General features: G+C 50.6%; 3 protein-coding genes across 4 annotated transcripts; 2 read left to right on the top strand and 1 right to left on the bottom strand.

Moving 5' to 3' along the window:
- Nucleotides 1-1,013: 1,013 nt before the first annotated feature.
- Nucleotides 1,014-3,838, bottom strand: CDCA3 (cell division cycle associated 3). The gene is made up of 5 exons (XM_066341118.1): nt 3,324-3,838; nt 3,121-3,250; nt 2,851-3,039; nt 1,799-1,920; nt 1,014-1,406 (listed from the first exon to the last, which is right to left on the bottom strand). Exons 1-5 carry the CDS (start codon nt 3,435-3,437, stop codon nt 1,272-1,274), a joined length of 690 nt encoding a protein of 229 aa, XP_066197215.1. The 5' UTR covers nt 3,438-3,838; the 3' UTR covers nt 1,014-1,271.
- On the top strand, nt 3,812-18,631 carry USP5 (ubiquitin specific peptidase 5). Of its 2 annotated transcripts, none has more exons than XM_066341114.1 (20): nt 3,812-3,967; nt 5,394-5,519; nt 5,813-5,879; nt 8,729-8,862; nt 9,163-9,308; nt 9,591-9,775; nt 10,342-10,436; nt 10,942-11,135; nt 11,288-11,359; nt 12,580-12,661; nt 12,881-13,006; nt 13,444-13,597; nt 13,985-14,159; nt 15,461-15,549; nt 15,744-15,935; nt 16,466-16,609; nt 16,757-16,902; nt 16,987-17,140; nt 17,777-17,861; nt 18,029-18,631. In XM_066341114.1, exons 1-20 carry the CDS (start codon nt 3,860-3,862, stop codon nt 18,120-18,122), a joined length of 2,568 nt encoding a protein of 855 aa, XP_066197211.1. In that variant the 5' UTR covers nt 3,812-3,859; the 3' UTR covers nt 18,123-18,631. The 2 variants fall into 2 exon arrangements, with proteins under 2 accessions (XP_066197211.1, XP_066197212.1); XM_066341115.1 differs by having other exon boundaries at nt 3,813-3,967; nt 15,744-15,866.
- A 146-nt stretch (nt 18,632-18,777) lies between these two features.
- On the top strand, nt 18,778-21,565 carry TPI1 (triosephosphate isomerase 1). The gene is made up of 7 exons (XM_066341113.1): nt 18,778-18,961; nt 19,709-19,832; nt 19,909-19,993; nt 20,120-20,252; nt 20,363-20,448; nt 20,644-20,731; nt 21,007-21,565. The coding sequence occupies exons 1-7, from the start codon at nt 18,850-18,852 to the stop codon at nt 21,123-21,125; spliced, it is 747 nt and encodes a 248-aa protein (XP_066197210.1). The 5' UTR covers nt 18,778-18,849; the 3' UTR covers nt 21,126-21,565.
- The last annotated feature ends 2,218 nt before the right edge of the window (nt 21,566-23,783 follow it).

The following is a 23,783-nucleotide window of genomic DNA, read 5'->3' as shown; positions in this document are numbered from 1 at the left end:
TTCTATGGCACCACCTCAAACATAAAGCTAGTGTAAATTTGGCTCATTTCCACATGGGAGCACTTAGCTCAAGTCCTATCTATGCATAAAGGAGGGGAAGGCAGCCTTCAGACCTGCCAGAATAGCAGGGAATATATTTATTCTTTTCTTAGTTCAAGTCTTATCTATGCATAAATGGCAGAAAAGTAGCCCTCAAGACCTGCCAGAATATCAGGGAATATTATATTTATTCTTATTTATTGTCTGTTTCTTGCTGTTCCTTCCCTCTTTGCCTGACTCCTGCATTGTATGGTGACCCTATCTAACCAGTAGCCATCAGCCCATGTTTTCAAGTCTGTTTAGATCTTCATAGCCCAGGCAAATAAAGAACGCTCACAGAAGCACTGCAGGCTGTGTTCTTTCCAGCATTGCAATGAGCTACTGCAAATGTAACTCCCTTCCTGTGAATATTGCCTGCTGCTCTCAGCCAGTCAACACCTCATCCACAGACCTTGCTTTAGCAGGAGGTTCATGTTTTATTTGAGAAGAGGCTGGAGTTGGGATAGCAACCTGAAAGTGCATCCATTCAAGGCTTGGATATTTTAGCTCAGTTACAGGACATAGCCATTTTATTCAGCCCCTTTTCCACTTGTTGGCTCAGAGCAACATCCTGGGTCTCCCTGCTAGGGAGAGCTGGAGATCAACAAGGTCAATATTAATGGACAATACTATCACACGTTATTTTTTATCTCACCCTCACGACAGTCCCTTACAAAACTCAGTTTCGAGTCAGTGTAGGAGCGGTACAATTCCAGAGGTGACATTGAGTGTACATCAGTTTCCTGCAGGGAGCTGCAGCTTCCCAGCTCACACTGTTTTACATGGATTCAAGGCCATACCCTTCAGCATGCTCCAGGTAGGGGCCAAGGCAGTTTTAAGGCTAATGGAAGGCTGAACTATTTGTTCCTGGACTCTTGTCCCAAAGAAAATATTGTGCTGGGCAAGCAAGTATAATATCAGGACATACAGTCAGCAAAGGTTGAACACAAATTTATTTACTAGAGATAAAAACTCAATGGAAAAATCAATACAGCTGATATACAATAAAAGAGATAAACTCTGTGCTGTACATAAGACATGACAAACTAGGAAGAGGGAGAGATGTTTCCCCAACAGGGATAGGTGAGAAATATGACACTGCTTTGGAGATTCAGTCTATTGTAGGATTTCTCCCCACTAGAAAATTCTCAAAACATAGGAGCAAATTATAGCAAGATCCTGAAAAGAAGTGTCTAGTTCTCCACAAAAGGACACTGTTGGTTCTCTTTGTTCAAGTCACTCCAAGCACAGTTCCCAGATTTAAGGCTCCTGCTCAGATCCATTTCCCTCTTCTCCCCAGGGTTCTCTCCCAACACATGCCTCTTGCCCTAGAGAAATAAAAAACCCAAACACAGAGTGTAAAACACAAGTTAATTGAAGGTTAGTTAATTCTCAGCAGAATATGTAGTCTATTTTCAGGCCATTCAGCTTGAACTCTCTTGTGACAACATACAAGAGTGACTTTTTTCTACAGCCTAAAGAGAAAGAATGCACTGGAATGGGCAACTTCATGGTGAGGCCAAAGACAGACATTGAACAAGACATGGAGACATTTAATGACAAGACTGACCCACAGGAAAACATTTGTCAAGTTACTAGTCCCTAGGTCTAGGAGATCACAATTCTAAACTGGAACCCTACAAGATACAGAAATTAAAGGATTTGATTCTTCTTTTTTCAGCTCAATCTCCCTCCTTCAGTATGGCCCATTGAGCTTTACCTGGCGAGGGGCAGGAGCACTGGGAGAATTATCATCTCGTAGAACGCTGAGGGGAGAGCGGCCAGTTCCTCCAGGTGCTGCCATGAATTTGTTGTTGGGCTTGTGTCTTATGGGCTTGCTCACTAGTTGACAAAAGGAAACACACCAGGGCATCATGACAAGGCTCAAAGGTCCTGGACTTCAAATGCCTCCTGGCCTTTATTAAAGACTTACCCAAGGGCTTTGAGGCAAAGGGATCACAGAAAGGTTGATGTCGGAAGTGAGGAACTAATTAGAGGAACTAATCCAGCAGGGCCACCTACAGCACATTGTCCAGGACCATATCCAAGTGTCTCTTGAATATCTCAAAGGACAGAGATTCTGCAACCTCTCTGCACAACCTGCTCCACTGCTTGGTCACCCTCACCGTGAACAAAAGCAACTATTTCCTGTGTACCATTCCATCCCCTTTGCCTCTGGTCCCATCACTGGGCACCACTGAAAAGAGCCTGGCTCTCCCTTCAGGTATTTGTATCTATCAGTAAGATACCCCCTTGAGAGTTTTCTTCTCCAGGTTGAACAGTTCTCAGCTGCTCCTCCAGAAGCAGTGCTCGGCCCAGAGCTTTCTGAGGCACAGCCTCTATCAAAGTCTCTCACATTGCTCAGCCAAAGCACAGAGCGTGTGGTGCCCACGCAAGTGTGCTGCCAACACTTGCTCCATAGCTCTTCCCAGGGAGAAACTCTAAGGTTACCCTCTAGGCAGGTCTCCACAGCCATCAACCCCTCTCAGAGAGGGGAAGAGTTGATTTTGAATACAGGTTGAAAACAATTTCTCAGCTCTGGACGGAAATCAGTTCGATAACACAGCAGTTCTCAAAGGGGTTCCCCGGCTGCAGAGGCTCCAGGCGGTGGGACACAGCCGGACTAGGGGATAGGGACAGGCTCCGTCGGGAAGCAAGCCCGGAGAAAGGCACCGGCAAACGGATGGTGCCGAGAGCCCCAGCTTGCTCACAGCCCATCCCGCGCGGCTCTCGGGCACACGGAGCGCCGTGAGCCCCACACGGAGCACCTACCCGAGGAGAAGGCAGGGCGGCCGGGCCGGGCCGTGCTGGGAGAGGGCGGCCTCTCCTCCTCTTCGCCCGCGGGCGGGGAGCTCCGCCGGGCCGGCTCCTCGGCGGGGCCCACCGCTCCCGGAGGCGCCGGCTCCGGGGCCTCGGCCCCAAAGGCCTCGCTGAGCTGCTTCACCAGGCGGTCCACGCTGTCTGCCGGGGACAAAGAAGGACGAGGTGAGCCTCTAAGTCAGGCAGCCCCTCAGCCCGCCCACCCAGGGCAGCTTCACTCACCACTCGACACGGCTCTCATGGGCGTGCGGGAGATGCCGGGCGTGGGCGACCGTGGGTCCCGCTCCTGGCCGGTGCCTGCCGGCGGCTCGGCGGGGCTGGGCTGCGGGCTGCCCGCCGGGGAGCCCACTACCTGCGGAGAGGGCAGCCGTGGGGGTGGCGGGCCGGAGCCACGCAGGGGGGAGCGGCGGCGGGAGGGCGCCTACCTCGATGGGGGTGCGCAGGATGCCGGCGGTGGGGGAGCGGGGGTCGCTGACGTGCGCCAGGTGCTTGTTGCGGGGCGCGGCCGGGGTGGCGGGGGCGCTGCCGGAGACCCCCATGGCGGCGGCGGCCGCACTGCGCCCCTGCGCCGCCGGACCCGCCGTTCGAATCTCCCGCGCGCCGGGCGGTGCCGCCGCCCATTGGCCGCTCCGAGGGGGCGGGGCTCATTACGTCACTCCTATCTCCCCGCCCCGCCAGCCCGTCTACTCCGCAGTCCCCGCCCGTCACGTCCCGCCTTACCCCGCTGTCAATCTTCGGGGACAGACCCGCCCCCTCGCCCCTCTGTACGCCATTATTGGTGGATGAGAGCGGCACCGCCTCCCGCGATGGCCGAAGGCCGGTTGCGATTGGGCGAGCTGGCCGGTCGGCACGGTGAGTCCGGCCTCCAGCCTCGCTGCCGATTGGCTAGGACCCGCCTGACCGCGCTGGGCTGCGATTGGGTGGGGCGGGGCTGTGGGCGGTGCCGCGGTGAGCCGCTGTCATGGCGGAGCTGAGCGAGGCGCTGCTGTCGGTGTTGCCGTCCATCCGGGTGCCCAAGGCCGGCGACCGCGTCCACAAGGACGAGTGCGCCTTCTCCTTCGACACGCCGGTAAGCGCGCCCCGCCGCCGGCCCGCTCGCTCGCCCGGGCTGCTCCCGCCGCGGCCGGCTCCCACCCCGCCGCCAGCCGGGGCGCCGCCCGCGCGGGGCCTCACGGGATTTGTGGTTCCCCGATGGCCGCGCCGTCTGCTCCCGGGCGGCGCGCAGGGCCCTCGCGGACTACTGTGCCCGGCGTGCCCCGCGGCGCGCCCCGCCCGCCCGCGGTGCGCTGGGGGCTGTAGTTCTGGGACCGGGGCGGGCGTGGGCAGGGCGCTCGCCCCGATCGGCCCGGCTCGCCGGGAGTCCCTGGAGAGGAAGTGCCCCCGGCCCGAACTCTCCGTGCGGGGTCTCTCCAGGACATATAGTCCTGCGGGAGGCAGGGGGTCGGGTGCGTCCCGGGCCCGCCCCCGGCGGCGGGGGGACGGGCCGGGGGTCCCGCCCTGCCCGGGTCTGAGCCGCCTTCCCGGCCTGGCCGCGCGGCGTGGCCCGGCAGGCGAGGGGCGAGGCGGTGCTGTGTCATTAAGATGGCAGTGGTCCCTTCCCCAGCCATCTCCACCCCGCTGGCATCCCTGCGCTTCCTGCGCTACCCTCGCTCGGCCTAAGTGGACCTGCGGAGGCGAAGGCAGCGGGAGGGCGAGGTCTCCCTTGAGCTTCCTCACGGGCGCCTGTCCGGGCTGAGCCCCAGCCCAGCAGAAATGGGATGCAGCTGGAAGATACGGGTCCTTCGAGGAAGTGGCACATGGCATCCTGGTCCTCTTTCCCTCCCCGAGCTCCACAGTGATGCCTGACTGTGCACTGCCACTCTGTCTCAGTCCCAGCAGCTTCTGAAAGCTTCTTAGTGGTTTCCCTCCTTTCCAACTTCTGTATTTGAGTCCCCTACGCTTTCAATTTGAAAAGGGTAACTGCTGAACGAGTGTGATGTTTTCCAGCTGCCGATGGGATGGTGGGGGCATGTTCTATATCTGTTTCCAAGCTGCTCACAGGCTTTTGAACACAACAGCAAAAGTAAACAGTGGTCTGTTAACCTTCCTCACAGTGTAGCTTGGCATCATTCCATATGGCACTGAGAGTCACACATTTGGACAGGGTGCCACAGTTTTGCTAGTAATGATGGTACCATACTCTGAACTTGTAATCTGTGCATGCTAAGGGCCTTTTACGAGATAAACTCTTGTGGAAACTCAGGCTTTCCGGATTTGGTAGCATCCTGCCATAAATGAACACACAAATAGTTTTTTAAATACGTCATCATGACAGGAGTACCTGTTCTTCTGGGACAGCCAGGCTGGGGCTTGCCATCCTATTTCTTACTAGCTACTTGTGGCTGCTATGTAGGAATGAGCTGTTGCCATGACTTAACAAATAATGACTAGTCTGCCATGCCTATCCTAGCAGCTGGAATGGCATTCCCTTCAGTTTTGTCCCTCCTTCCTTCCAGGAGTCAGATGGTGGCTTGTATATCTGCATGAACACGTTCCTGGGCTTTGGGAAGCAGTATGTGGAAAAGCACTATCAGAAAACAGGCCAGCGGGTCTACCTGCACCTCAAAAGAACACGTAAACCGGTAAAAAATAAAAATATATATGCTCAAACTTGTTCTGAAATTGTGAGCTGTGCTGTGTCTGTGTATTCCATCAGATACAGAGTTTTCTCTCCTGAGATATGACTGATTTTCCTGGTGAATTGAGGGACACCTGTGCTTCAGTTCTGGTTGTGCTGAGTTGTTGTATGAATTGCTCACTTATTTCTACCTGGTTTCCTTCTGTTTCCAGAGTAGCTTGATTTCAATCCCTAAGGCTTGCCACAGTGTGCCTGTCCCCTTAACTCTTATTTCCCTATTTCTTCTCAATGCCACAGAAGGAAGAAGACACCAACTCCAGTGCTGGGGATCCCCCAAGGAAGAAACCAACTCGCTTGGCTATTGGTAAGGAAGCACCTATGTACTGTATGGTCCTGGTGTTCAGCCAGTCCTCTGGAGCTGCCTGGTTTGTCTCTTTTGCTTTACACTTCTTGGCTGGTATTCCTGGCCAAATTCAGACCTCATGTTTTCCAGTGTGTCTCCAGTGAGCAGTTTCTGTAGAACAGTCATTAAGGTGGTAGTTGTGTTCTGTGTCTAAGGTTGCATCTTGTTTTCCATGGATAAGTGTGGTTTTTTAGCCTCTGCCATGACCCCACGTGCCTGGCTCAGCCTGGTGTGGGGATCACCAGACTGGGACTGTTGCTTAAGCACAATGTGCCCAGCATGGGGCTGAAGTAAGTTTGAGAAAATATGCGTCTGAGAAAAGTAAGTTTGAAGCTCTTGGCAGATAAACTGTATTTTAAACTCTTCGGATATTGAACTAGCGTTATTGATACAGACAGGGAAGAAATTAATGGGAAATGCTGCATTAACATTTTTGGGTCATTGGGTCTTATAAGGCTGATACTGGAGGAGATGCATATGAGCATTAAAACATTAAAAAAAAATTTAAATCTCCCTGTTTTGGAAGAACAAAGCCAGTATTCCATTACTGTCTTTCACCAGATGAGAGGGCTGTCATGGCAATCAGTGGAGATGCTGCTTATTTGGAGCAGTTTCAGCTGGTAATTTCTGAGCCACTATGGAGACACATAAAGGAATGGGCAGGAACATTTGTAGCAGTAACAGGTTCTTGGCTTGCTGGAAGCTGACCACTAGAGGGAAATCCAGAATCTGGACCATGAACATCTTGATTTTGGCTCACTTTTTTCCCTGATGTAGACCCCTAGTGACTTGTCTGCTGCCAGAGCACAAACACCACTATAAAGACTGTCAGCTGCTCCCTGTTTTTCTGGTGAGCTGAATAGAGCCCCAAAGATCACTTCTAGCAAAAGGGAGGCTGGGATCTCTATTTCTTCAGATAGCCAGTGCTTTGTTGTATATATATGATTGTGCTGCTTTGGGAGAGATGAGGCCCAGTCTGCATTATGAGTTATTTCTGCATTCTGAATTCTACAAAGGTCTTGCTACAATTGTTGTCTGTGGGTTGGCAAATATCTCTCTGTGATAACAGCTTAGTGGTGTGAATGGAGCAGGAGAAAAAAAAAAAAAAAAAAAAGTATTAGCCCTTTGAGACAATGGTCTCAAGTTCAGGAGAAGGTTTTTTTTTTTTGTCTTTGTTTTTGCTGAACCGTGATGGTTTAGTTAATCCTGACACGGGAGATTTTTTTAAAGTACTAGAAAGATTTGTGAACAAAATGAAGCCCTTGATCCCTCTGTATCTCATTTCCCCTCTCAATGATGAGAAGAGATCTACAGTGCTGGCCTCCTATGCCTGGATGTTGTTTGATGGACTTTTGTGGTGTGTAGTGCTTAGGTTCCACCATGGAAAGGGTGGCAGTGTACCTCAGGGCAAGCTGGTGGCTGTTGACTCTCGTCCTCATCTGGAGCCTCAGAAGGTTCATGTAACCCCCTGAGGGGACCTCATCAGTCTGGTCTAGTTTGTTTAGGGTTTAGGAATTGTGTAATGCCCTGGGGGGTTGTGTATTGCTCTGCTCTGTGAAGTGGTGGTGGGAAATCTCTGGGCTGTGCTGAAGAGGCGCAGAAGAGGATTATCTAGGTATGTTGTCGCATTATGCTGGTGACTGTTTTCTAAAATCATTGTGTTCATACATAGCAGTTCATGCACAGTGTAAAAAATCGGAGGTATCTAAGGAGGGAGTTGCAGACGATATCATGGGACTGGATATTTTTGACAAGAATGTTTTAAGGAAATACAGTAGTGGTTATCAGAACTGTATTGCACACGGGATTCTTGAGGCAGAGGCATTGTGCAGCAAAAGCTTTTATTCCCTCCAGAGATTTGTTGCAGCTGCAGATGTTTGCAGCTGTTGTTGACCATGCAGATACTTGTTGCAGAGATCATTGCAGTCGCAGCATGCAATTTTTCCAGAAATGTAGTAAATTTAGTTTAAAAACACAGGAGATTTAGGCTGCTAGTAAGCCACGTGTCTTCTGCCTGTTTCCTTTTGGGAGGTAGGATGTGAATATCTGCAGAACAGAGAAGGCCAAGCTTTTCCTCTGAGTATCTACATAATCCAAAAACTGTAGATGAGGGAATCGGCAGAAACTGCAGATGTTTTGGTGAGCATCCATGGTGACTCTTTACAACTGGCAAATAACCTTTATGTATGGATCTCCTGTCTCTGCTGCAACCTCTGGAAAGCACAGCTAGGTGGGCATAGAAACTATTATCACTATGCCTTTATTCAGACTTTTTCTGAAATTCTAGATATTCTGGTTCCAGAGGAACTCCTAGTTCTCCTTGCTTGAGTGCGGTACTCTAGACTATCCTTTCTGGAAAAGGCAAGAAAGAGAGGCAGGCTTCTTAAAGACGGTAGTAGACCTGACCTTTGCTTTGGCTTACAAGGTGATTTCTTCGTGCACATCTCCATTCATTGTCTTGAGTATTCTGGTTAAGGATGAACACCAGTGCTTTATATTTGCTCTGTTCTGGCCAGTGCCTTTCTAGAGGAGGTTTAGTTTACTTCCTGGTTGTAGCCAGTCTGGAGATCGTTTTTAAGCATCTGTAAAGAGAGCTGGGAAAAATAAACCTATTGTCACTAGGCTTATAATTGGTCCTGTGAAGTCCATACCACCAGCAGAAGCTCTGGGATCCAGAAGTGGAAGATTGTGGATCACTGATTTAGATCTTTGTCTTAGTCATGGCGCCTTATTTCATGTAAGCTGTGGGGAGAGAAGCTTTTCAAGCACTTTGATTTCACCTGTTACCACAATGTTTTTTCTTCTTGTAGGTGTAGAAGGTGGATTTGACATCACAGAAGAAAAGTTTGAATATGATGAAGATGTAAAAATAGTAATTTTGCCAGACCATTTGGATATTCCACGTGATGGGTTGGAGGGACTACCAGACATGGTCAAAGACAGGGTATGTTTGGGTGGAGGGCTGTGTTTATTGTTGGTGAGGAAATAGACTATTACAGAGAAGGAAACTGCCGTGTAAAAGGGATCCTGCAGAGTTGCTGTGAAGTCTCAGCTGGCAGACATCAGGATTGTTCTGCACTTACATAGTGCTGTATATTACATGGTTCTGGCTTGTATGTGGCTGAGGCTCCCAAAAGTCTTAACCGACATGCCTAAATGTGGAGTGCTGTGGCACTGGAAGATTCTTGTGCCCTTACTGTGGTAGGGTAGCCCTTCATGTTTTCTCCTGCTGTCCCAATTCCAGATTGCCAGTGCGATTGAGGCCATCCTGACAGCAGATTCAGCCTCACGGAAGCAGGAGGTGCAGGCTTGGGATGGGGAGGTTCGACGTGTTTCCAAACACGCTTTTTCCCTGCAGCAGCTTCAGAACGATGTCCGCATCCCACCGTGGTAAGCATAGTGCTGGAACTTTGTGTGTCACTTTGGGTCCCAGGTCCTTCTCCTGTGCTGGGCTGCAGCAGCAGATGAGACCTCTTTTGTGAGTCTCTGAGTGTGCCTTGGCACAGTAGATTCTGGGGAGGTGGCACACTAAGGTATATCAGGGTTCTCAGTTCTGTAGTAAAAGAGGAGTGAGATCGCTTACTATGGATATTGCAGTGGGCAGCGAGGGCTTGGGAGGTACAACCCAGAGGTTTTCCCTCTGATCTCTTTTTCTCTGTTCCTTGTCACTAGTGGCTGGAAGTGCAGCAAGTGTGACATGAAGGAGAACCTGTGGCTGAACATGACCGACGGAGCCATCCTCTGTGGTCGGCGCTACTTCGATGGCAGCGGTGGCAACAACCACGCAGTCGAGCACTACCGAGAAACCGGCTACCCGCTGGCTGTGAAACTGGGAACAATTACTCCTGATGGGGCTGGTGAGAATGGGGATCCTCCCTGGATTAGGGATGCCAGGAACTACTCAGGCTGACACAGATCTCTTGCAGGTGTCAGGGTGGTGTTGGCCATCTTGTGACCTGGAACATGCAGTGTCATCCCATTGTGAACTTTCCCACTCTGACCTGCTTCTTGTATGAGGCAAAGAACGAGCTGCTAAAAAAACCTTGCCTTCCTCCACCCCTCCCTTGTAATTGGGAGCTTTTAGACTAGTTATCCAGGTTGCCATCTGATTTTCTGTGTTGGGGTGTTTATTGAAGACTAGTGTGTTCAAATCCTGAGCAGAGAGTATATGGCACAGTAACCCACTTTCCTTACTCCTGGCATAAGTGTACCTCTGTACCCTGATCGGTGACAAAGTTGTCTTAGTCACATGTTGAGGAGGAATCTCAATATTCTGTCTGTTAGGTAATTCTCCAGAGAAAGGGCAGAAACCCCAATGACTCTGTTTGTCAAAACTCCCAGTTCTGAGTGCTTTCTTCATCCAGCTGTGAATTTGAGATCACAGGCCATTTTAAGTTTCCCTTTTTTCTGTCTTCCTGCATAGATGTCTACTCCTACGATGAGGATGACATGGTGTTGGACCCCAACCTGGCAGAACACCTGGCACACTTTGGGATTGACATGCTCAAGATGCAGAAGGTGAGGAGAAAGTGGCGTCCTCCATAGGCCCAGAGGGAGAGAGAAGCAACTGTGAGGTGTTTTAGCTGGATTCCAGCTTTCTGTGGCTATGCAGAATCATTCCTGGTCAAGAAACCCTGGGGTTTTTTTGTCACAAAGAGAATTGTCTCATCTGCTTCTCTTCTTTGATTGCCCTTTTTTGCCTTTCTTTCAAGTCCCTCAGGTTTATTTCTCTTGGGTTATGTGTCAGTGGGCAGGGAGACTCCCAGGTGCTGAGCTCTTTTTGTTAGTGTGTGGTTTCCATGCCTCTTCATAGGGAATGGTTCAGATTTCTCCCATATTTCTTTTCCCTCCTCTTTCTGTCCCAGGTATTCATACATATGGAAAAACTCTAGTTTCTTCCTTCTCTATGTGTGGACTAAAACAAAATGCACTTGACTCTGTTACTCTACAGCATTGCACTTTTCACACTTCTGGTGTTTCCTTGAGTCTTCTTTGAGGATTTTCCTGTTCTTTCCCTCTGCAGACAGACAAGACAATGACAGAACTGGAAATAGACATGAACCAGCGCATTGGGGAGTGGGAGCTCATCCAGGAGTCTGGTGTTCAACTCAAGCCCCTCTACGGGCCTGGGTACACTGGTATCCGTAACCTGGGCAACAGTTGCTACCTCAATTCTGTGATGCAGGTGCTGTTCAGTATCCCAGACTTCCAGAGAAAGTAAGTGAGCTTAATCACTCCTTTCCATTAGTCTGGGATCAGTACAAAAATCTCCTAGAGCTGGGAGCTTCTGTTGGAGCAATCATGCTCAGAACTGCATTTTTACCAGATGAAGCTGCATATCCCTTAGATTGCTCTGTCCTGCTCTGCAGGTATGTGGACAAGCTGGAGAAGATATTCCAAAGTGCACCTTCGGACCCCACACAGGATTTCAGCACACAAGTGTACGTAGAATTTTGTTGAGAGGAGGAAGGCTGAGGCTGCCTGGATGCATCCCCTCTGTGCTGCGTTGCTCCAGGGTTCTCCCTTAAGCCTCCTGCCTCTTTCCTTGCCTGTAACCAGAGACACTTTGATCCATAAGGATCTAAGCCCAGGAAGTTCAGCTGAATGCCTTAGGTGGAGAGGACAAAGTGCACCCCGTGTGCATGACAGGCTCTGAAATGTACTATGTATGTTATGCCTGTTAAACTGCAGGGATTTCTGGGAAGCAGCTTCTGTCTGCATAACAGTTTAAAGGGGCTTGCTGTCTGCAGTGGAGGGAGATGGCAAAGAGCAAGGGGATACATATGCTTGGGTAGCTTTATTCTCAGTAGATGACTTATGTATGCTTAAAGAGGCTTCCCTCAAGAGGTTCTGTGCAGGAGAATGTGCAGAAGGAGGAACACGAGATTTGGAATGAGGCTGCATTTTAAGATGTGAAGTCTGTGCTACAGCTGCTCTCTAACAAGCATGTGGAAGTGCGGGGTGGAGGAGTGGAAGGTGGCATTAGTGGACAGGGAGTTCAGTGGTACAGGAGGATTCTAAATTTGGGCAGCCTGGAGTGAGGTGTTCACTGAGAGGGGATTCAGGTAAGACAGCCAGAAAGACTATTGCCTGGGCAAAGGGAGGAGTTGTTGAGGTTTGGTTCCAGACAAATGGCAATAATGATGGGGAAGGACTGGAGTGAAATGGAGTAGCAGGAAGGTTGGGCACAGGAGGAAATCGCTGAACACATACTGTTGTCCATTAAGCACCTCATGCAGTCAGTCTTTCCTCTGGGAAAACGTGATCAGTCTGCTCCCAGCAGTGCTATTTCTGGCTCAGACAATTTCTGTGCCCTGTTGTCTCCTGCAGTCAGACACTGCTCTGTTCCCCTGTCAGGCTGCAGCTCAGCTTGGCTGTTGCGCAGCTGCTGTGTGGCTCAGCACCAGCTGTTCATTCATGTTCTACTCAGTGTGCAAGCAGTGGTTGAGGTTGGCACCCAAAAGCCCTAGTAACTTTGAAGCCGTGTCTCCAGGGGCCAGAGAGCAGACCACAATAAGAATCTTGCCTGATGCAGCAGAGGAAGCTGTTATATGTGAGGCTGACAGCCCACTGCAGTGTTAAAGCTGGATGGGCTGATGTGCCTCCTGGAGCATGTGAAATTGAAGAAACATTGATACTAACAGTGACCTTGTCATTCCAGAGCCAAACTGGGCCATGGTCTGCTTTCTGGGGAGTATTCAAGGCCAGCTTCTGCAGATGGGGAGCAGCAGCCAGATCAGAAGGTGAGGCTTGGATACAGCATCCTCTCGAGACGTGTGTTGCATGAGGTATTGTGTGTGCTATGTGGCAAAGGAGGGACAGCCCTTTCTGAAGGCATGTGCTGGGGCTTGTTCCAAGGCCTGTCACCTGGAGAAAAGCATGGCTAAGAATAGAATGCTACATGCCAGGACACATGCTTGGCAAATTATGACCACCTTCCTCTTCCACGTTGTTATTTGCAGGGTATGCAAAACGGCATTGCTCCACGCATGTTTAAGTCCCTCATCGGAAAGGGGCACCCAGAATTTTCCACTAACCGACAGCAGGATGCGCAGGAATTCTTTCTGCACTTCATCAACATGGTGGAGGTAATGGTTGAGTCTGTGTGGCAAATCATGGAAAAGCCCAGCTTGATTTTCTTCCCACACCAAGGGGTGAGGAGTAGAGGTGAGAAGCTGGCAATAGGAGCAGAGAGGAGAGAACACAGGGAAATGGGCCATCTAGCACCTCCCAGGGTGGAGAAGGACAGGTGCTTGGCCATGTTTTCAGGGCTGATTCCATGGAGAAATCTTTTTTTGGGAGTGGCACAGCTGGAGATGTAAACTTTGTTCTTTAGGAGCAGGAATGCCATGGCTTCCTGGAGTACAGAAGCTGGCCTTAGTTTCCTCTTTGCTGTCTTTTCTAGGGGACTAGGTACAGAAGTGAATACTTTTCAGCTACTTGCTGTGTGGCATCACTGTTACTGCAGATCATTGTTTCTGCCATTCTGATGTTACATCTGTCCTTCTAATCTCTCCTTCTTCAGAGGAACTGCCGCAGCTCGGAGAACCCTAACGAGGTCTTCCGTTTTCTGGTGGAGGAGAAGCTGAAGTGCCTGGCCACAGAAAAGGTGAAATATACCCAGCGTGTGGACTATATTATGCAGCTGCCTGTGCCCATGGATGCTGCACTCAACAAAGGTCAGTAATGTGCCAAGACCAGAACAGTAGCAAACCCTGTGTTTGTATATTGTACTATCCTTACAGAACTCCTTAAATGAGAAAGGGACTTCTTTGCCACTTCTGAGGCCAGATCCTTCTCCTGCTTTTGTGGGATCGGGCTGATTTCTTAAGAGGTGGTGTGACACAGTGATGTCCCTCTAGAGCCTTTCCCTCGGACACCAGAAGCTGGGCTGTGATTCAGCTGCAAAGCAGGAGTGACTGCAGTAGCAGAAGTGTGCTCTGGAAGCTGTGCTCCGTTCTCGATGGCGTGTATCTATAGGCCTGCTCAGCCTCTGGGTGTAGCTTACACCAGCTGCTTTGTAGGTACCTAGAGGTGGTCCTTGACTCCTCTGCTTTATTCTCTAGATGAACTGCTGGAATATGAGGAGAAGAAGAGGCAGGCAGAGGAGGAGAAGCAGCCGTTGCCTGAGCTGGTGCGAGCCAAGGTGCCTTTCAGCTCCTGCCTAGAGGCCTATGGAGCTCCAGAGCAGGTGGATGATTTCTGGAGCACAGCCTTGCAGGCCAAGTCTGTGGCTCTTAAGTAAGTGTGTGTCAATTAAGCTATGATGAACTGGCCATAGCTGCATCTCTGGGGCTTTCTTGTAGTGGCCTGGGAGAAGAACCAAACTGAAGCTTGTAGTCCTCCACACCCTGGGTCCATAGAACATTGAAGCAGAGAGAGGATTGATCCATCAGTGCTAGAGTGGTTGCCCTCACTGCCCTGTTCTGTGGGCAGAACAGCAGTGCTAGTGAGGTCCTAGCTGTCACATTTCAGTTGCTGAGGGGCTACAAAAACACAGTGATATTGCAGAAAACTAGTAGCTTTTACTGTCAATTTAAAATTTCAGCTTTGGAATCAGTACTGACTGTATGATGACACTGATCTTGCACCATCTCTAAAATTTCTTCAAGTTTTTAACTGTTAAAATTTCAGCAGAGCACTGAGTGTAACAGATGCGTGAGTTCTTTGAAAGAATGCTAACTTAAATGCTAGTAGCAAGGTTTAAAAAACAGCTTTATTTTTTCTCACTGCCTCTAGCACATGCAACAGTGCAAAGTTGCAGTGACAAGATTACAAATGTAAGCAGCTTTCTGCTGTGATGCTACTGAGTGTTCTTTTGCAATGGAAGTCCTCAAAGAGTTGGAAGTGCTTTTCTAACACTCCATTATTAAGCAATAGCTACTATAAACAAACATCACATTGAAAAGTAACATTCTTGTTTCATTTTTACTGAGTCATATTCAAATGCTTTACTTTTGCCTAATTTAGTTCTACAGCATGTTGCAAGTATCACCTGGTAATGAATATCTGTCTCACTTATAGGTGCTTCTCCTTTCACATAGATTTTCATAGATTTCAGGCATTTTCTCTCTCAAATTGTCTAACTAAATAATGTTTAATCAAATTCAGTTAACTTAAAATTCACTGCTTCTGTTACATATAAAAAAAAGTGCTCTTGTGCTTGAAAGCTTGTCAGTTCCTGCAGGTGTATCTCTTGGTTTAATAAAAAATGTTATTTCCACTACATTCCTTAAGGGTTAGACTTTTAATTAAACAAAATCTGACCAGGCTTGTAAAATACAGGATTGGAAGTTAGAGTATGTACTATTTTTTCTCATCTCCAAGATTTGCATTCCATCTCATCTTGTCAGGGTTTCTGCCTTAGAAATGGTTCTGTGTTTGAGGAGCTTTAAGCTCAGCACAGGAGAGCTGCACAGGCAAGTGTATCCCCCAGCCTGCTCAGGACATGACTCTGCCCTACTCACTGATTTCTTGGACCAGTTAGATACCCTCAATCTTTGCTGACAGAGTATTTAAAAATAATTCTGTGTCTCTTTCAGAACGACACGGTTCGCTTCTTTCCCAGATTATCTGGTCATCCAGATCAAGAAGTTCACTTTCGGTCTGGACTGGGTGCCCAAAAAGCTCGGTAAGGAGGATGAGAAGTACAGAGCATATAGGTACTGGGAGTCACATATGGATATTGTGGTCATTACTGCCAGGAGGAAAGTAGCTATCCCAAAGTTGCTCCAGGCATCCCCAGGGACTTACCCTTCTCGATTTCCCAGCCGAGTCCTTTGTTTCTGCCCCTACATGGAGGCTGAGCAAGACCATATCTTGCAGATGTTTCCATTGAAATGCCAGAGGAGCTGGATATCTCTGCACTGCAGGGAACAGGGCTGCAGGAAGGAGAAGAAGAAATGCCGGACATCGCACCCCCGCTGGTGACACCAGATGAGCCCAAAGGTAGCCTGGGGTTCTATGGCAACGAGGACGACGACTCCTTCTGCTCCCCTCACTTCTCCTCTCCGACATGTTAGTGATTCTCCTCCTCTCTTCCTGATGCCTGACTCATTTCCTTGCTCTCCTTGCCTTGTGTCCCATGCTAGCAGTTTCCCACTTGCTCAGACTTTCCCTGTCCTTTTGTCAGTGATTGCCAGCTGCGTCCCTTGCATACTTTGTTATGCAAGGGTGTTATGCAAGGGGGTTTGTTGATTCCTGTTCTGTGCAAGATGGGGAGATGGCATGTCTGATGCATTTAGAGGAGGCAGTGCTGGAATTAACACAGGATTTTATTGGTAGGGGTATTTAATTTTTCACAAACCACAGTGGGAGGTTGGGTTCAGAGCCTAGGGAAGAGCCAGTGCTCCTGAGTTCATGGGTTGAATCGTTTTGTTCTTTACCTGTGTGTGAGACTGCTCTTCTGAAGAAGAAAGGCCGAGAGACGAAACCTGGTGTGAAATAAAGCCAGGAAATGGTGGCTTTAGAGGCTGTGTGACACAGGACGAAATGGAGCCAGCAGGGATGGGTGGGAGTGGGTGGCTCTAACTTCTGTCTTCCCACAGCGCCCATGCTGGATGAGTCGGTGATTATCCAGCTGGTGGAGATGGGCTTTCCCATGGATGCCTGCCGCAAAGCCGTGTATTACACAGGGAATAGTGGCGTTGAGGCAGCCATGAACTGGGTCATGTCACATATGGACGATCCAGGTATGAGGCTGTGCTGAAGCTTATTGCTTCTGGGCTGCTGTGCTTGTGTCCTACTACCACACTGGAAAAGTGAAGTAGTTTGGACTTGGGCTATACCCTCTTGGAGAGATGTAATTACTTTGAGCTGTGTTGTGTTTCCTGCTGCAGACTTCGCTAACCCATTAGTTCTCCCTGGATCCAGTGGGCCAGGGTCAACTATTGCCTGCCCAGACCCTCCTTCAGAAGACAGTGTGGCCACCATTGTCTCCATGGGCTTCTCCCGGGACCAGGCAATGAAAGCGCTTAGAGCCACGGTGAGAGGCACAGGTGACATCAGAGAGCAAGGATTTTCTCAGGAGCAGGAATTCTCAAGTTCACTGTCTTCTTCTTCCTCCCAGAACAACAGTCTGGAGCGTGCTGTGGATTGGATCTTCAGTCACATTGATGACCTCGATGCAGAAGCTGCTATGGATATCTCAGAGGGGCGCTCGGCAGCCGAGTCCATCTCTGAATCTGTCCCTGTGGGTCCCAAAGTGCGCGATGGACCTGGAAGTGAGTTTCAAGCCATAGGAATGTGGACTTTGGGGTGCAAACTCAACATGACTTTGTAATTCCTGATCCATGCACTACTTCAGGCTTTAGTGGCAGCTATCACAGAGCTGGTCTGGTTGTAGAGGTGGAAGCAGGGAGGAAGAGGGAAGGAATGGCAAGACCTTTGTCTAGACCTTTCAGGCTGATAGAGGATTACCTAGAAGGCAATAAAAGAGAGATTGGGGAAGTACCATCAAGTGAAAGACAGGAAGGGCTGTGATGCTTTTATCCAGTGGTTCTGGGACACTTTTTTGCCCTTTTGGTTCCCACTGAAAGAAGCAGTTCCAGTCTGTGCACAGAATTTGTGCCAGTGGTGTTGGCTGCTGGGTGCTATAGGGAGGCAGAATCCCTGCCTTACCTATCCAACACCCATGGCTCAAATAAAAAGTTGAAAGAAAGGAGACCAAATGGAAGTTAGTATTTCCCATTTCCTCTAAAGATCACTCACAGTCACACGATGGGGATCCAGTTCTAAATGATTACCTAGCAGAGCTTCCTTCAGGGATCCTTCTCTAGAGAGTGCCTTGCACAGAGTGTTAAGGAATAAGATACCTTTCCTCTTTCCCTGACAATCCTCTCTTCCTTCCTTCTTTCAAGAATATCAGCTGTTTGCCTTCATCAGCCACATGGGCACTTCAACTATGTGTGGACATTATGTTTGTCACATCAAGAAAGATGGCAGGTAAGGATTTCCACAGTGTAAAGGAACTGAGGCACTACTTTAAATCCCCCCCCCTCCCCTGATTCTTCAGAGGTCTCGGGGGGTTGGGGCTGAGAGCGGGTGAGTGGAATCGAGTTGTGTCTTAACCATGGAATGGCATTCCTGAGCTCCTCTGGTGCCTGTTGCAGGTGGGTGATCTACAACGACCAGAAAGTCTGTGCTTCTGAGAAGCCCCCCAAGGACCTGGGCTACATCTACTTCTATCAGCGGATTCCCAGCTAGAACATCCTCTTGCTGTGTGTGGTGGGGGGAGAGTGGGCTGAAGGTGTGGGGGGGAAAGGGGTGGGGGCAGTGAGGGTGGGAGCAGGGTCCTTCTCTTTCCTGCTCCTTTTCCCAGGCCCTTCACGGCCTCTCTGTGGAGACACAGGGGGAGACAAGAGTTCACTGACTAATCGACTGGGGGCTGGAGCCCCCATGGACATGAGTGAAGGGGGTTCGGGGGGTTGGGAATATCTGTTTCTATAGGAAATGTCCTCACTGTCCTCACCCCCGTAACACACAGCCCTAGTGCTTCGCTGCTTGGTGGGATGATGCCACCTCTTTGCTGTCCGGAAGGAGAGGAGTGGGCTTGTGTGTACGTGTGGCTTGTGAATGGGGGGTGGGATTCCTGCTGCCCGCCCTGTCGGGCGTGGGCGTGGGGCGGGCAGCAAGGCGGGCCACGAGCAGCGCTTCCCCTTGTGTGCCCTTGACATGCCAAAATACACGAGGGACAAAATAAAAGTCGAAATACCCCCCTGGCTCCTGTCTGGCCGCCGCCTGGCTGAGGGAAAGCGCGGGTGGGGCAAGGGGCGGGGCTACCGCGCGGGGCGTGGTTTGGGGCGGGGCATGCGCGGGGCGTGGCCTCTGCCGCCGCCGCTCTATAAAAGCGGCGCCGGTCCCCGCACGCGCGCTGCCGCTGGTGACCTTCGCATCTCCTCCGGTGCCGGCCCCGCTGCCTCTCGTTCCCGCCATGGCGCCCAGGAAGTTCTTCGTGGGGGGCAACTGGAAGATGAACGGCGACAAGAAGAGCCTGGGAGAGCTCATCCACACGCTGAATGGCGCCAAGCTCTCCGCCGACACCGGTGAGGGCGCGGCCCGCACGTAGCGCACGTCCCTCACGGCCCTGCGGAGCCGGGGACCGGGCCCGGGCCCGGGCCCGGGCGGGGGAGCGGCAAATGTCAGAGGGCGGCGGGGGCCTAAATATAACCCCGCGGCAGCGGTCCTAAATATACCCGCGAAACCAGATCCGGGTTTCCGCGGGCCCGGCGGGCACGTGTGGCCGACCCCCGGAGACCCCGCGGGAGCGGGCGGGCCGGGGGCACCGCGCCTCCTCTCGGCCTAGCCCCCGGGAGCGGGGGCCTCGGAGCGCCAAGCAGCGCTGCCCCTGCCCTGCCCGCTGCCCCTGCCCTGCCCGCTGCCCCTGCCCTGCCTGCTGCCCCTGCCCCGCCGCTGTGCCCGGTTACAACCCCAGGCGCAACCCGGTGCAGCTCTCCTCGGTTCGGCCAGGGCAGGCCCAGGCTGCAGGGTGGGATTCTCACCCTGTCTTTTATCTGAGCACTCCCCAAGAGACCCCTGTGACCTGGCCGTCGGCCTGGTATCGCCTGTTAAGCTCTCTGGAAAAGGCTTTCCTCCCTGCTGTTGAGTCGAGTCATCGGATAGCAGAGATTGTCCTGTGGCTGAGGGCCCCCCAAATGTCAGTGAGGAGGGGCAGGCTGTGCGTGCCTAGGAGAGGAGGGATGACCTCTTTGGTCTGGGATTTGGAATCAGTGGCTGGGTACAGTTTCTGCCCTTCGCCTGTCACAAGGATAACCATGTGCTTTGCCTTGCAGAGGTGGTTTGTGGAGCCCCAGCCATCTACCTTGATTTTGCCCGTCAGAAGCTCGATGCAAAGATTGCAGTGGCAGCACAGAACTGTTACAAGGTCCCAAAGGGTGCTTTCACAGGAGAAATCAGGTGAGGCCCAGAGAGTAAAACCAGGGTGCCTCTGGGACGTGAATTTCCTCCAGTGAGTCATGTCCTTTCTCCCCAGCCCAGCAATGATCAAGGATATTGGAGCTGCATGGGTGATCCTAGGTCACTCAGAGCGAAGACATGTTTTTGGAGAGTCTGATGAGGTGAGTGGCTTCATAGAATGGAGCCGTGGTCCAGCTCAGATGGGTCTGCAAAGACTGCAAAAGCGAGCAATTAAACCAGACCTCCTGCCTGTTTTATTGGCTGCCTTGTTTCTTTTCCATTCTCAGTTGATTGGGCAGAAGGTGGCTCATGCTCTGGCTGAGGGCCTTGGAGTCATTGCCTGCATTGGAGAGAAGCTGGATGAGAGAGAAGCTGGCATAACAGAGAAGGTGGTTTTTGAACAGACCAAGGCTATTGCTGGTAAGAGGAAAAAGAAGTGGTTCATTCAGGTTTTTTTAGCAGTTTTCCAGCTCTGCTTTTCCCAGTATGGGGGTTACTGTGCTCACCTCTACCTTCTCCCTCCTCTCTAGATAATGTGAAAGACTGGAGCAAAGTGGTTCTTGCCTATGAGCCAGTTTGGGCTATTGGAACTGGTAAAACTGCAACTCCCCAACAGGTATGAGCCAGGGAGGTGACTGATTAAATGACCAATTCACCCTTCCCCCTCAGGAAACCTTCCTGAAGATTCTTACTGAAAATCTCCTGGAGATTCTTAGTGACTTAGAGAATCTCTAACTGTTCCCTCTTCTTTGGAAGGGAGCTGTGTGCAGAAGGGCTCAGGCATCAGTGTGACTCTTGTGTTGTATTGCAGGCTCAGGAAGTTCATGAGAAGCTGCGGGGGTGGCTGAAAAGCCACGTGTCTGATGCTGTTGCTCAGTCCACTAGGATTATCTATGGAGGTAAGTGAGTCTGAAGCGACTTTCCAAGGCAGGAAGTGCTTAGTTTCTCTACCTGTCGCTGCAGTTGTACATCATTCTCTCCCTGGCAAGGAAATTCTTGACTGTCAGAGCATGAAGAATCACCTTTTGGCTTGTTTGGGTAGCTTTCTTGGATAAATGGGAGATAGTCTTGCTGTCTACAAGAGGTGGCTGGTACCGTGCCAGTCCTGCCTTTGCTCTGGCCCTATTTTCCTAGAGCTGTCACATCTGACCTTAAAACACTGCTCCCTCCTTAGGTTCTGTCACCGGCAGCAACTGTAAGGAGCTGGCCTCTCAGCATGATGTGGATGGCTTCCTTGTTGGTGGAGCATCTCTCAAGCCAGAGTTTGTGGATATTATCAATGCCAAACACTGAAGCACCCCATGAGGAGCTGTCCCTTGTGGTTAACAAATGGAAGCAAGAAGGGACCTTTCATTGCACACGTTTCAGTACGGAGGCCTCCCTTGAGGCTCACCCCCTCCACAATCATTGTTCTAGATGTTCTGCTAACCACCCCACCACGTTGGAGTCCTGTTAGCAGGAGCCTGTCTCGGCAGAGTCTGGACAGTCTCCTCTCTGAGCTGAATCCTCAGTTTCCTGTTGACCTGTTAAAACCCCACAGCCTACCTGGCCAGTATCTTCCCCTTTCCCTGCAGGGAGAGGGGACTGCTGGTGCTGCAGGAAGGAAAAAGGAACCACAGTCTCTTGCATCCTTCAGCTCCATCAGCAAGGAACCTGTCAGCTTAGACCCTCATGAGATGTCTTACCTCACTGTGTCCCGTACTGAACAATAAATGAAAAACAGAAAAAGCAAAGGCGTGTCCTGGGTCTTATTTGGAAGCATCTCAGGGACAAGAAGTGTAGAGAACTTACTGCTTTTGGAGGTGGCTGGTTGCAGAGAGGGCTTTGTGGGCTTTTCCCTGAGAGCCCACTATTACCTCAGTAAGCACTGCACAGGTTTAAACTGCATCTTGTTTCTGTCATATAGCAGCTCTTCTTTGGGCCTCTGGTGATTCTGTTATATCTGTGCCTCTATTCCAGTAGCTGCTGGAGCACCTGGTTGTTCTAGCAGTGAGCCAGTCTTCCCTGGCAGGCTCAGTAATGTGCTCATCCCTGCTCTTTGCCTGTAAGGACTGCTAATTGACTTAGCTCATGAAATGTAGAGTGGAGCAGCTCTGATTCTGCAGGGAAGGATTTTATTTAGGCCCTCTGTTGGGGCAGTGCTTGCTGCCTGCGTCCAGCCATGTGCTGGTGGGTGAGGAAGCAAGACTTCATGTTACTTCCAGCTTCTGATTTTTTTTTCTTTTTTTTTGGTAGTACTGAGGGTGATGAAAAAGAAGTGCCTCACAAGGAGGAGCTTATTTGTGAGGCAATACGTCTTTGGGAGCCTATGAGCAGTGTTCCAGCTGCTAGTGCCAGCATCACCTGAGGGATGAGGGGCAGGAGCTGAGGAGCAAGGAGGAAAAAGCCTTGTGCCGTGGGGACTCCTGCCCTACTGCTGCTGGGGGAGCTTCGTGCTGGATGGGAGGGATCTCCTGCCTAGGGTATCAGGTGGTCTGAGAAGGAAGAGCCTGACAGCAGCAATGAGGTGACAGCTGCCAGCTCGTGTGTGGAGTGATATGGAAAGGAGGAGGATAATTCAAAGGGGAAAAAAAAACCCAAAAACAAACAAACAAAACCAACAACAACAACAGGGAAAAAAAAAAAAAAAAAAAAAAAAAAAAAAACACCCCCACAAAAACCTGAAAACTTTTCTACAACCAGAGCATGTGTTTCTGAGAGGCTGCTGGGCCATGGGTGTAGTTTGGGGCCACTGTGCCACACTGACCAGAGCAGCAGTGATGCAGCAGGGGCACACAGTAATCCTAAGGCTGCAGGGACTGGGTACAATCACTCAGGGATGGGCCACCCACCAGCTGCAGCTTTGCTGTCAGCTCCTGCCCAGCCCTGCCCACGGCACAAGAGCCCAGGAAAGTGACCTACATAGAAGAAAACAGATGGGAGCTGGGCATTGATCTTGCTGCTTTGAGAGAATGCAGGGGCATGAAAATGTTCATGGAAAATAATTTCTATATCAGTAGGAGTGCCAGATCTTGTTTCTCTTCTTTTTGTCTGCTCTCTGGCAGGACTGCAGCTCTCTGGAGTGGAAATACTGCCAGATCCTCACAGCAAACTGTAGTTGTTGGATCTTAAACAGGTTGCTGTTGAAGAAAAATGCATTGTGCCAGATGTGACAGCCTGAGAGAGGCTGCAATGGCTCCACATCCTTGGCCCCAAACAATAGCCAGGCTGAGCTTGTATTCCCAGTAGGCACCATGCACACATGTTGGACTCAATGATCTTTGTGGGTGTCCCTTTAAACTCAGACTATTCTGTGACTCTGAATATATTCCACTTAAACATAGCCATGGCTGGCCACACAGATTACACATTTATCCACACAGAGCACTCCCACACAGCACTGGCAGCCTCATCCCACACCCTGCTCCAGCTGAGCAGGATGGAGGTGCACTGGTGAGCATCTCTGTATTTACAGAAGTATTTACACCATGTACAGTGTGTCTCCTCCTGAGCTGGGCTCAGGCAGTGCCCAGTAGCTGCCCCTCAATCCCAACTTTTCCAGCCCCCCAGTAGCCAACTCCCTGTGGTGCTCTGGCCACAAGTTCCTCGCCCAGGGCAAAGTGCAAAAGGAGTTTAATGAGAAAAGCTGACAGGCTGCACTGATCAGGTGCAGGACATGGACAAACCATCACAAATTATTTACACATGACTGGCCCTTTTTATTTCTGTATGCTATATTTGTTTCTCTATGTGACCTAGATCACCCCTGGTTCCTGCCCTAATCACTCCCTAACGAGTCCTGTGCAATCCCCAAATGCTCTTCCCCTGTATCCCATCCTGTGTCCCACATCCCTGACCACAGCTACAGCCCCAATCCTAAAGGTGCTCTGGGGCTGAGGCTCCCCTGGGTTTGGGCTGGACAGGGTGTTCCTTTCTCCGAGTCCTTAATTGGGGTTCCCACCTGCCATTGTG

This window comes from Sylvia atricapilla, chromosome 2, assembly GCF_009819655.1.
Source record: "Sylvia atricapilla isolate bSylAtr1 chromosome 2, bSylAtr1.pri, whole genome shotgun sequence".
NCBI lineage: Eukaryota > Metazoa > Chordata > Aves > Passeriformes > Sylviidae > Sylvia > Sylvia atricapilla.
This window is presented reverse-complemented; position numbering and strand designations above follow the sequence as displayed.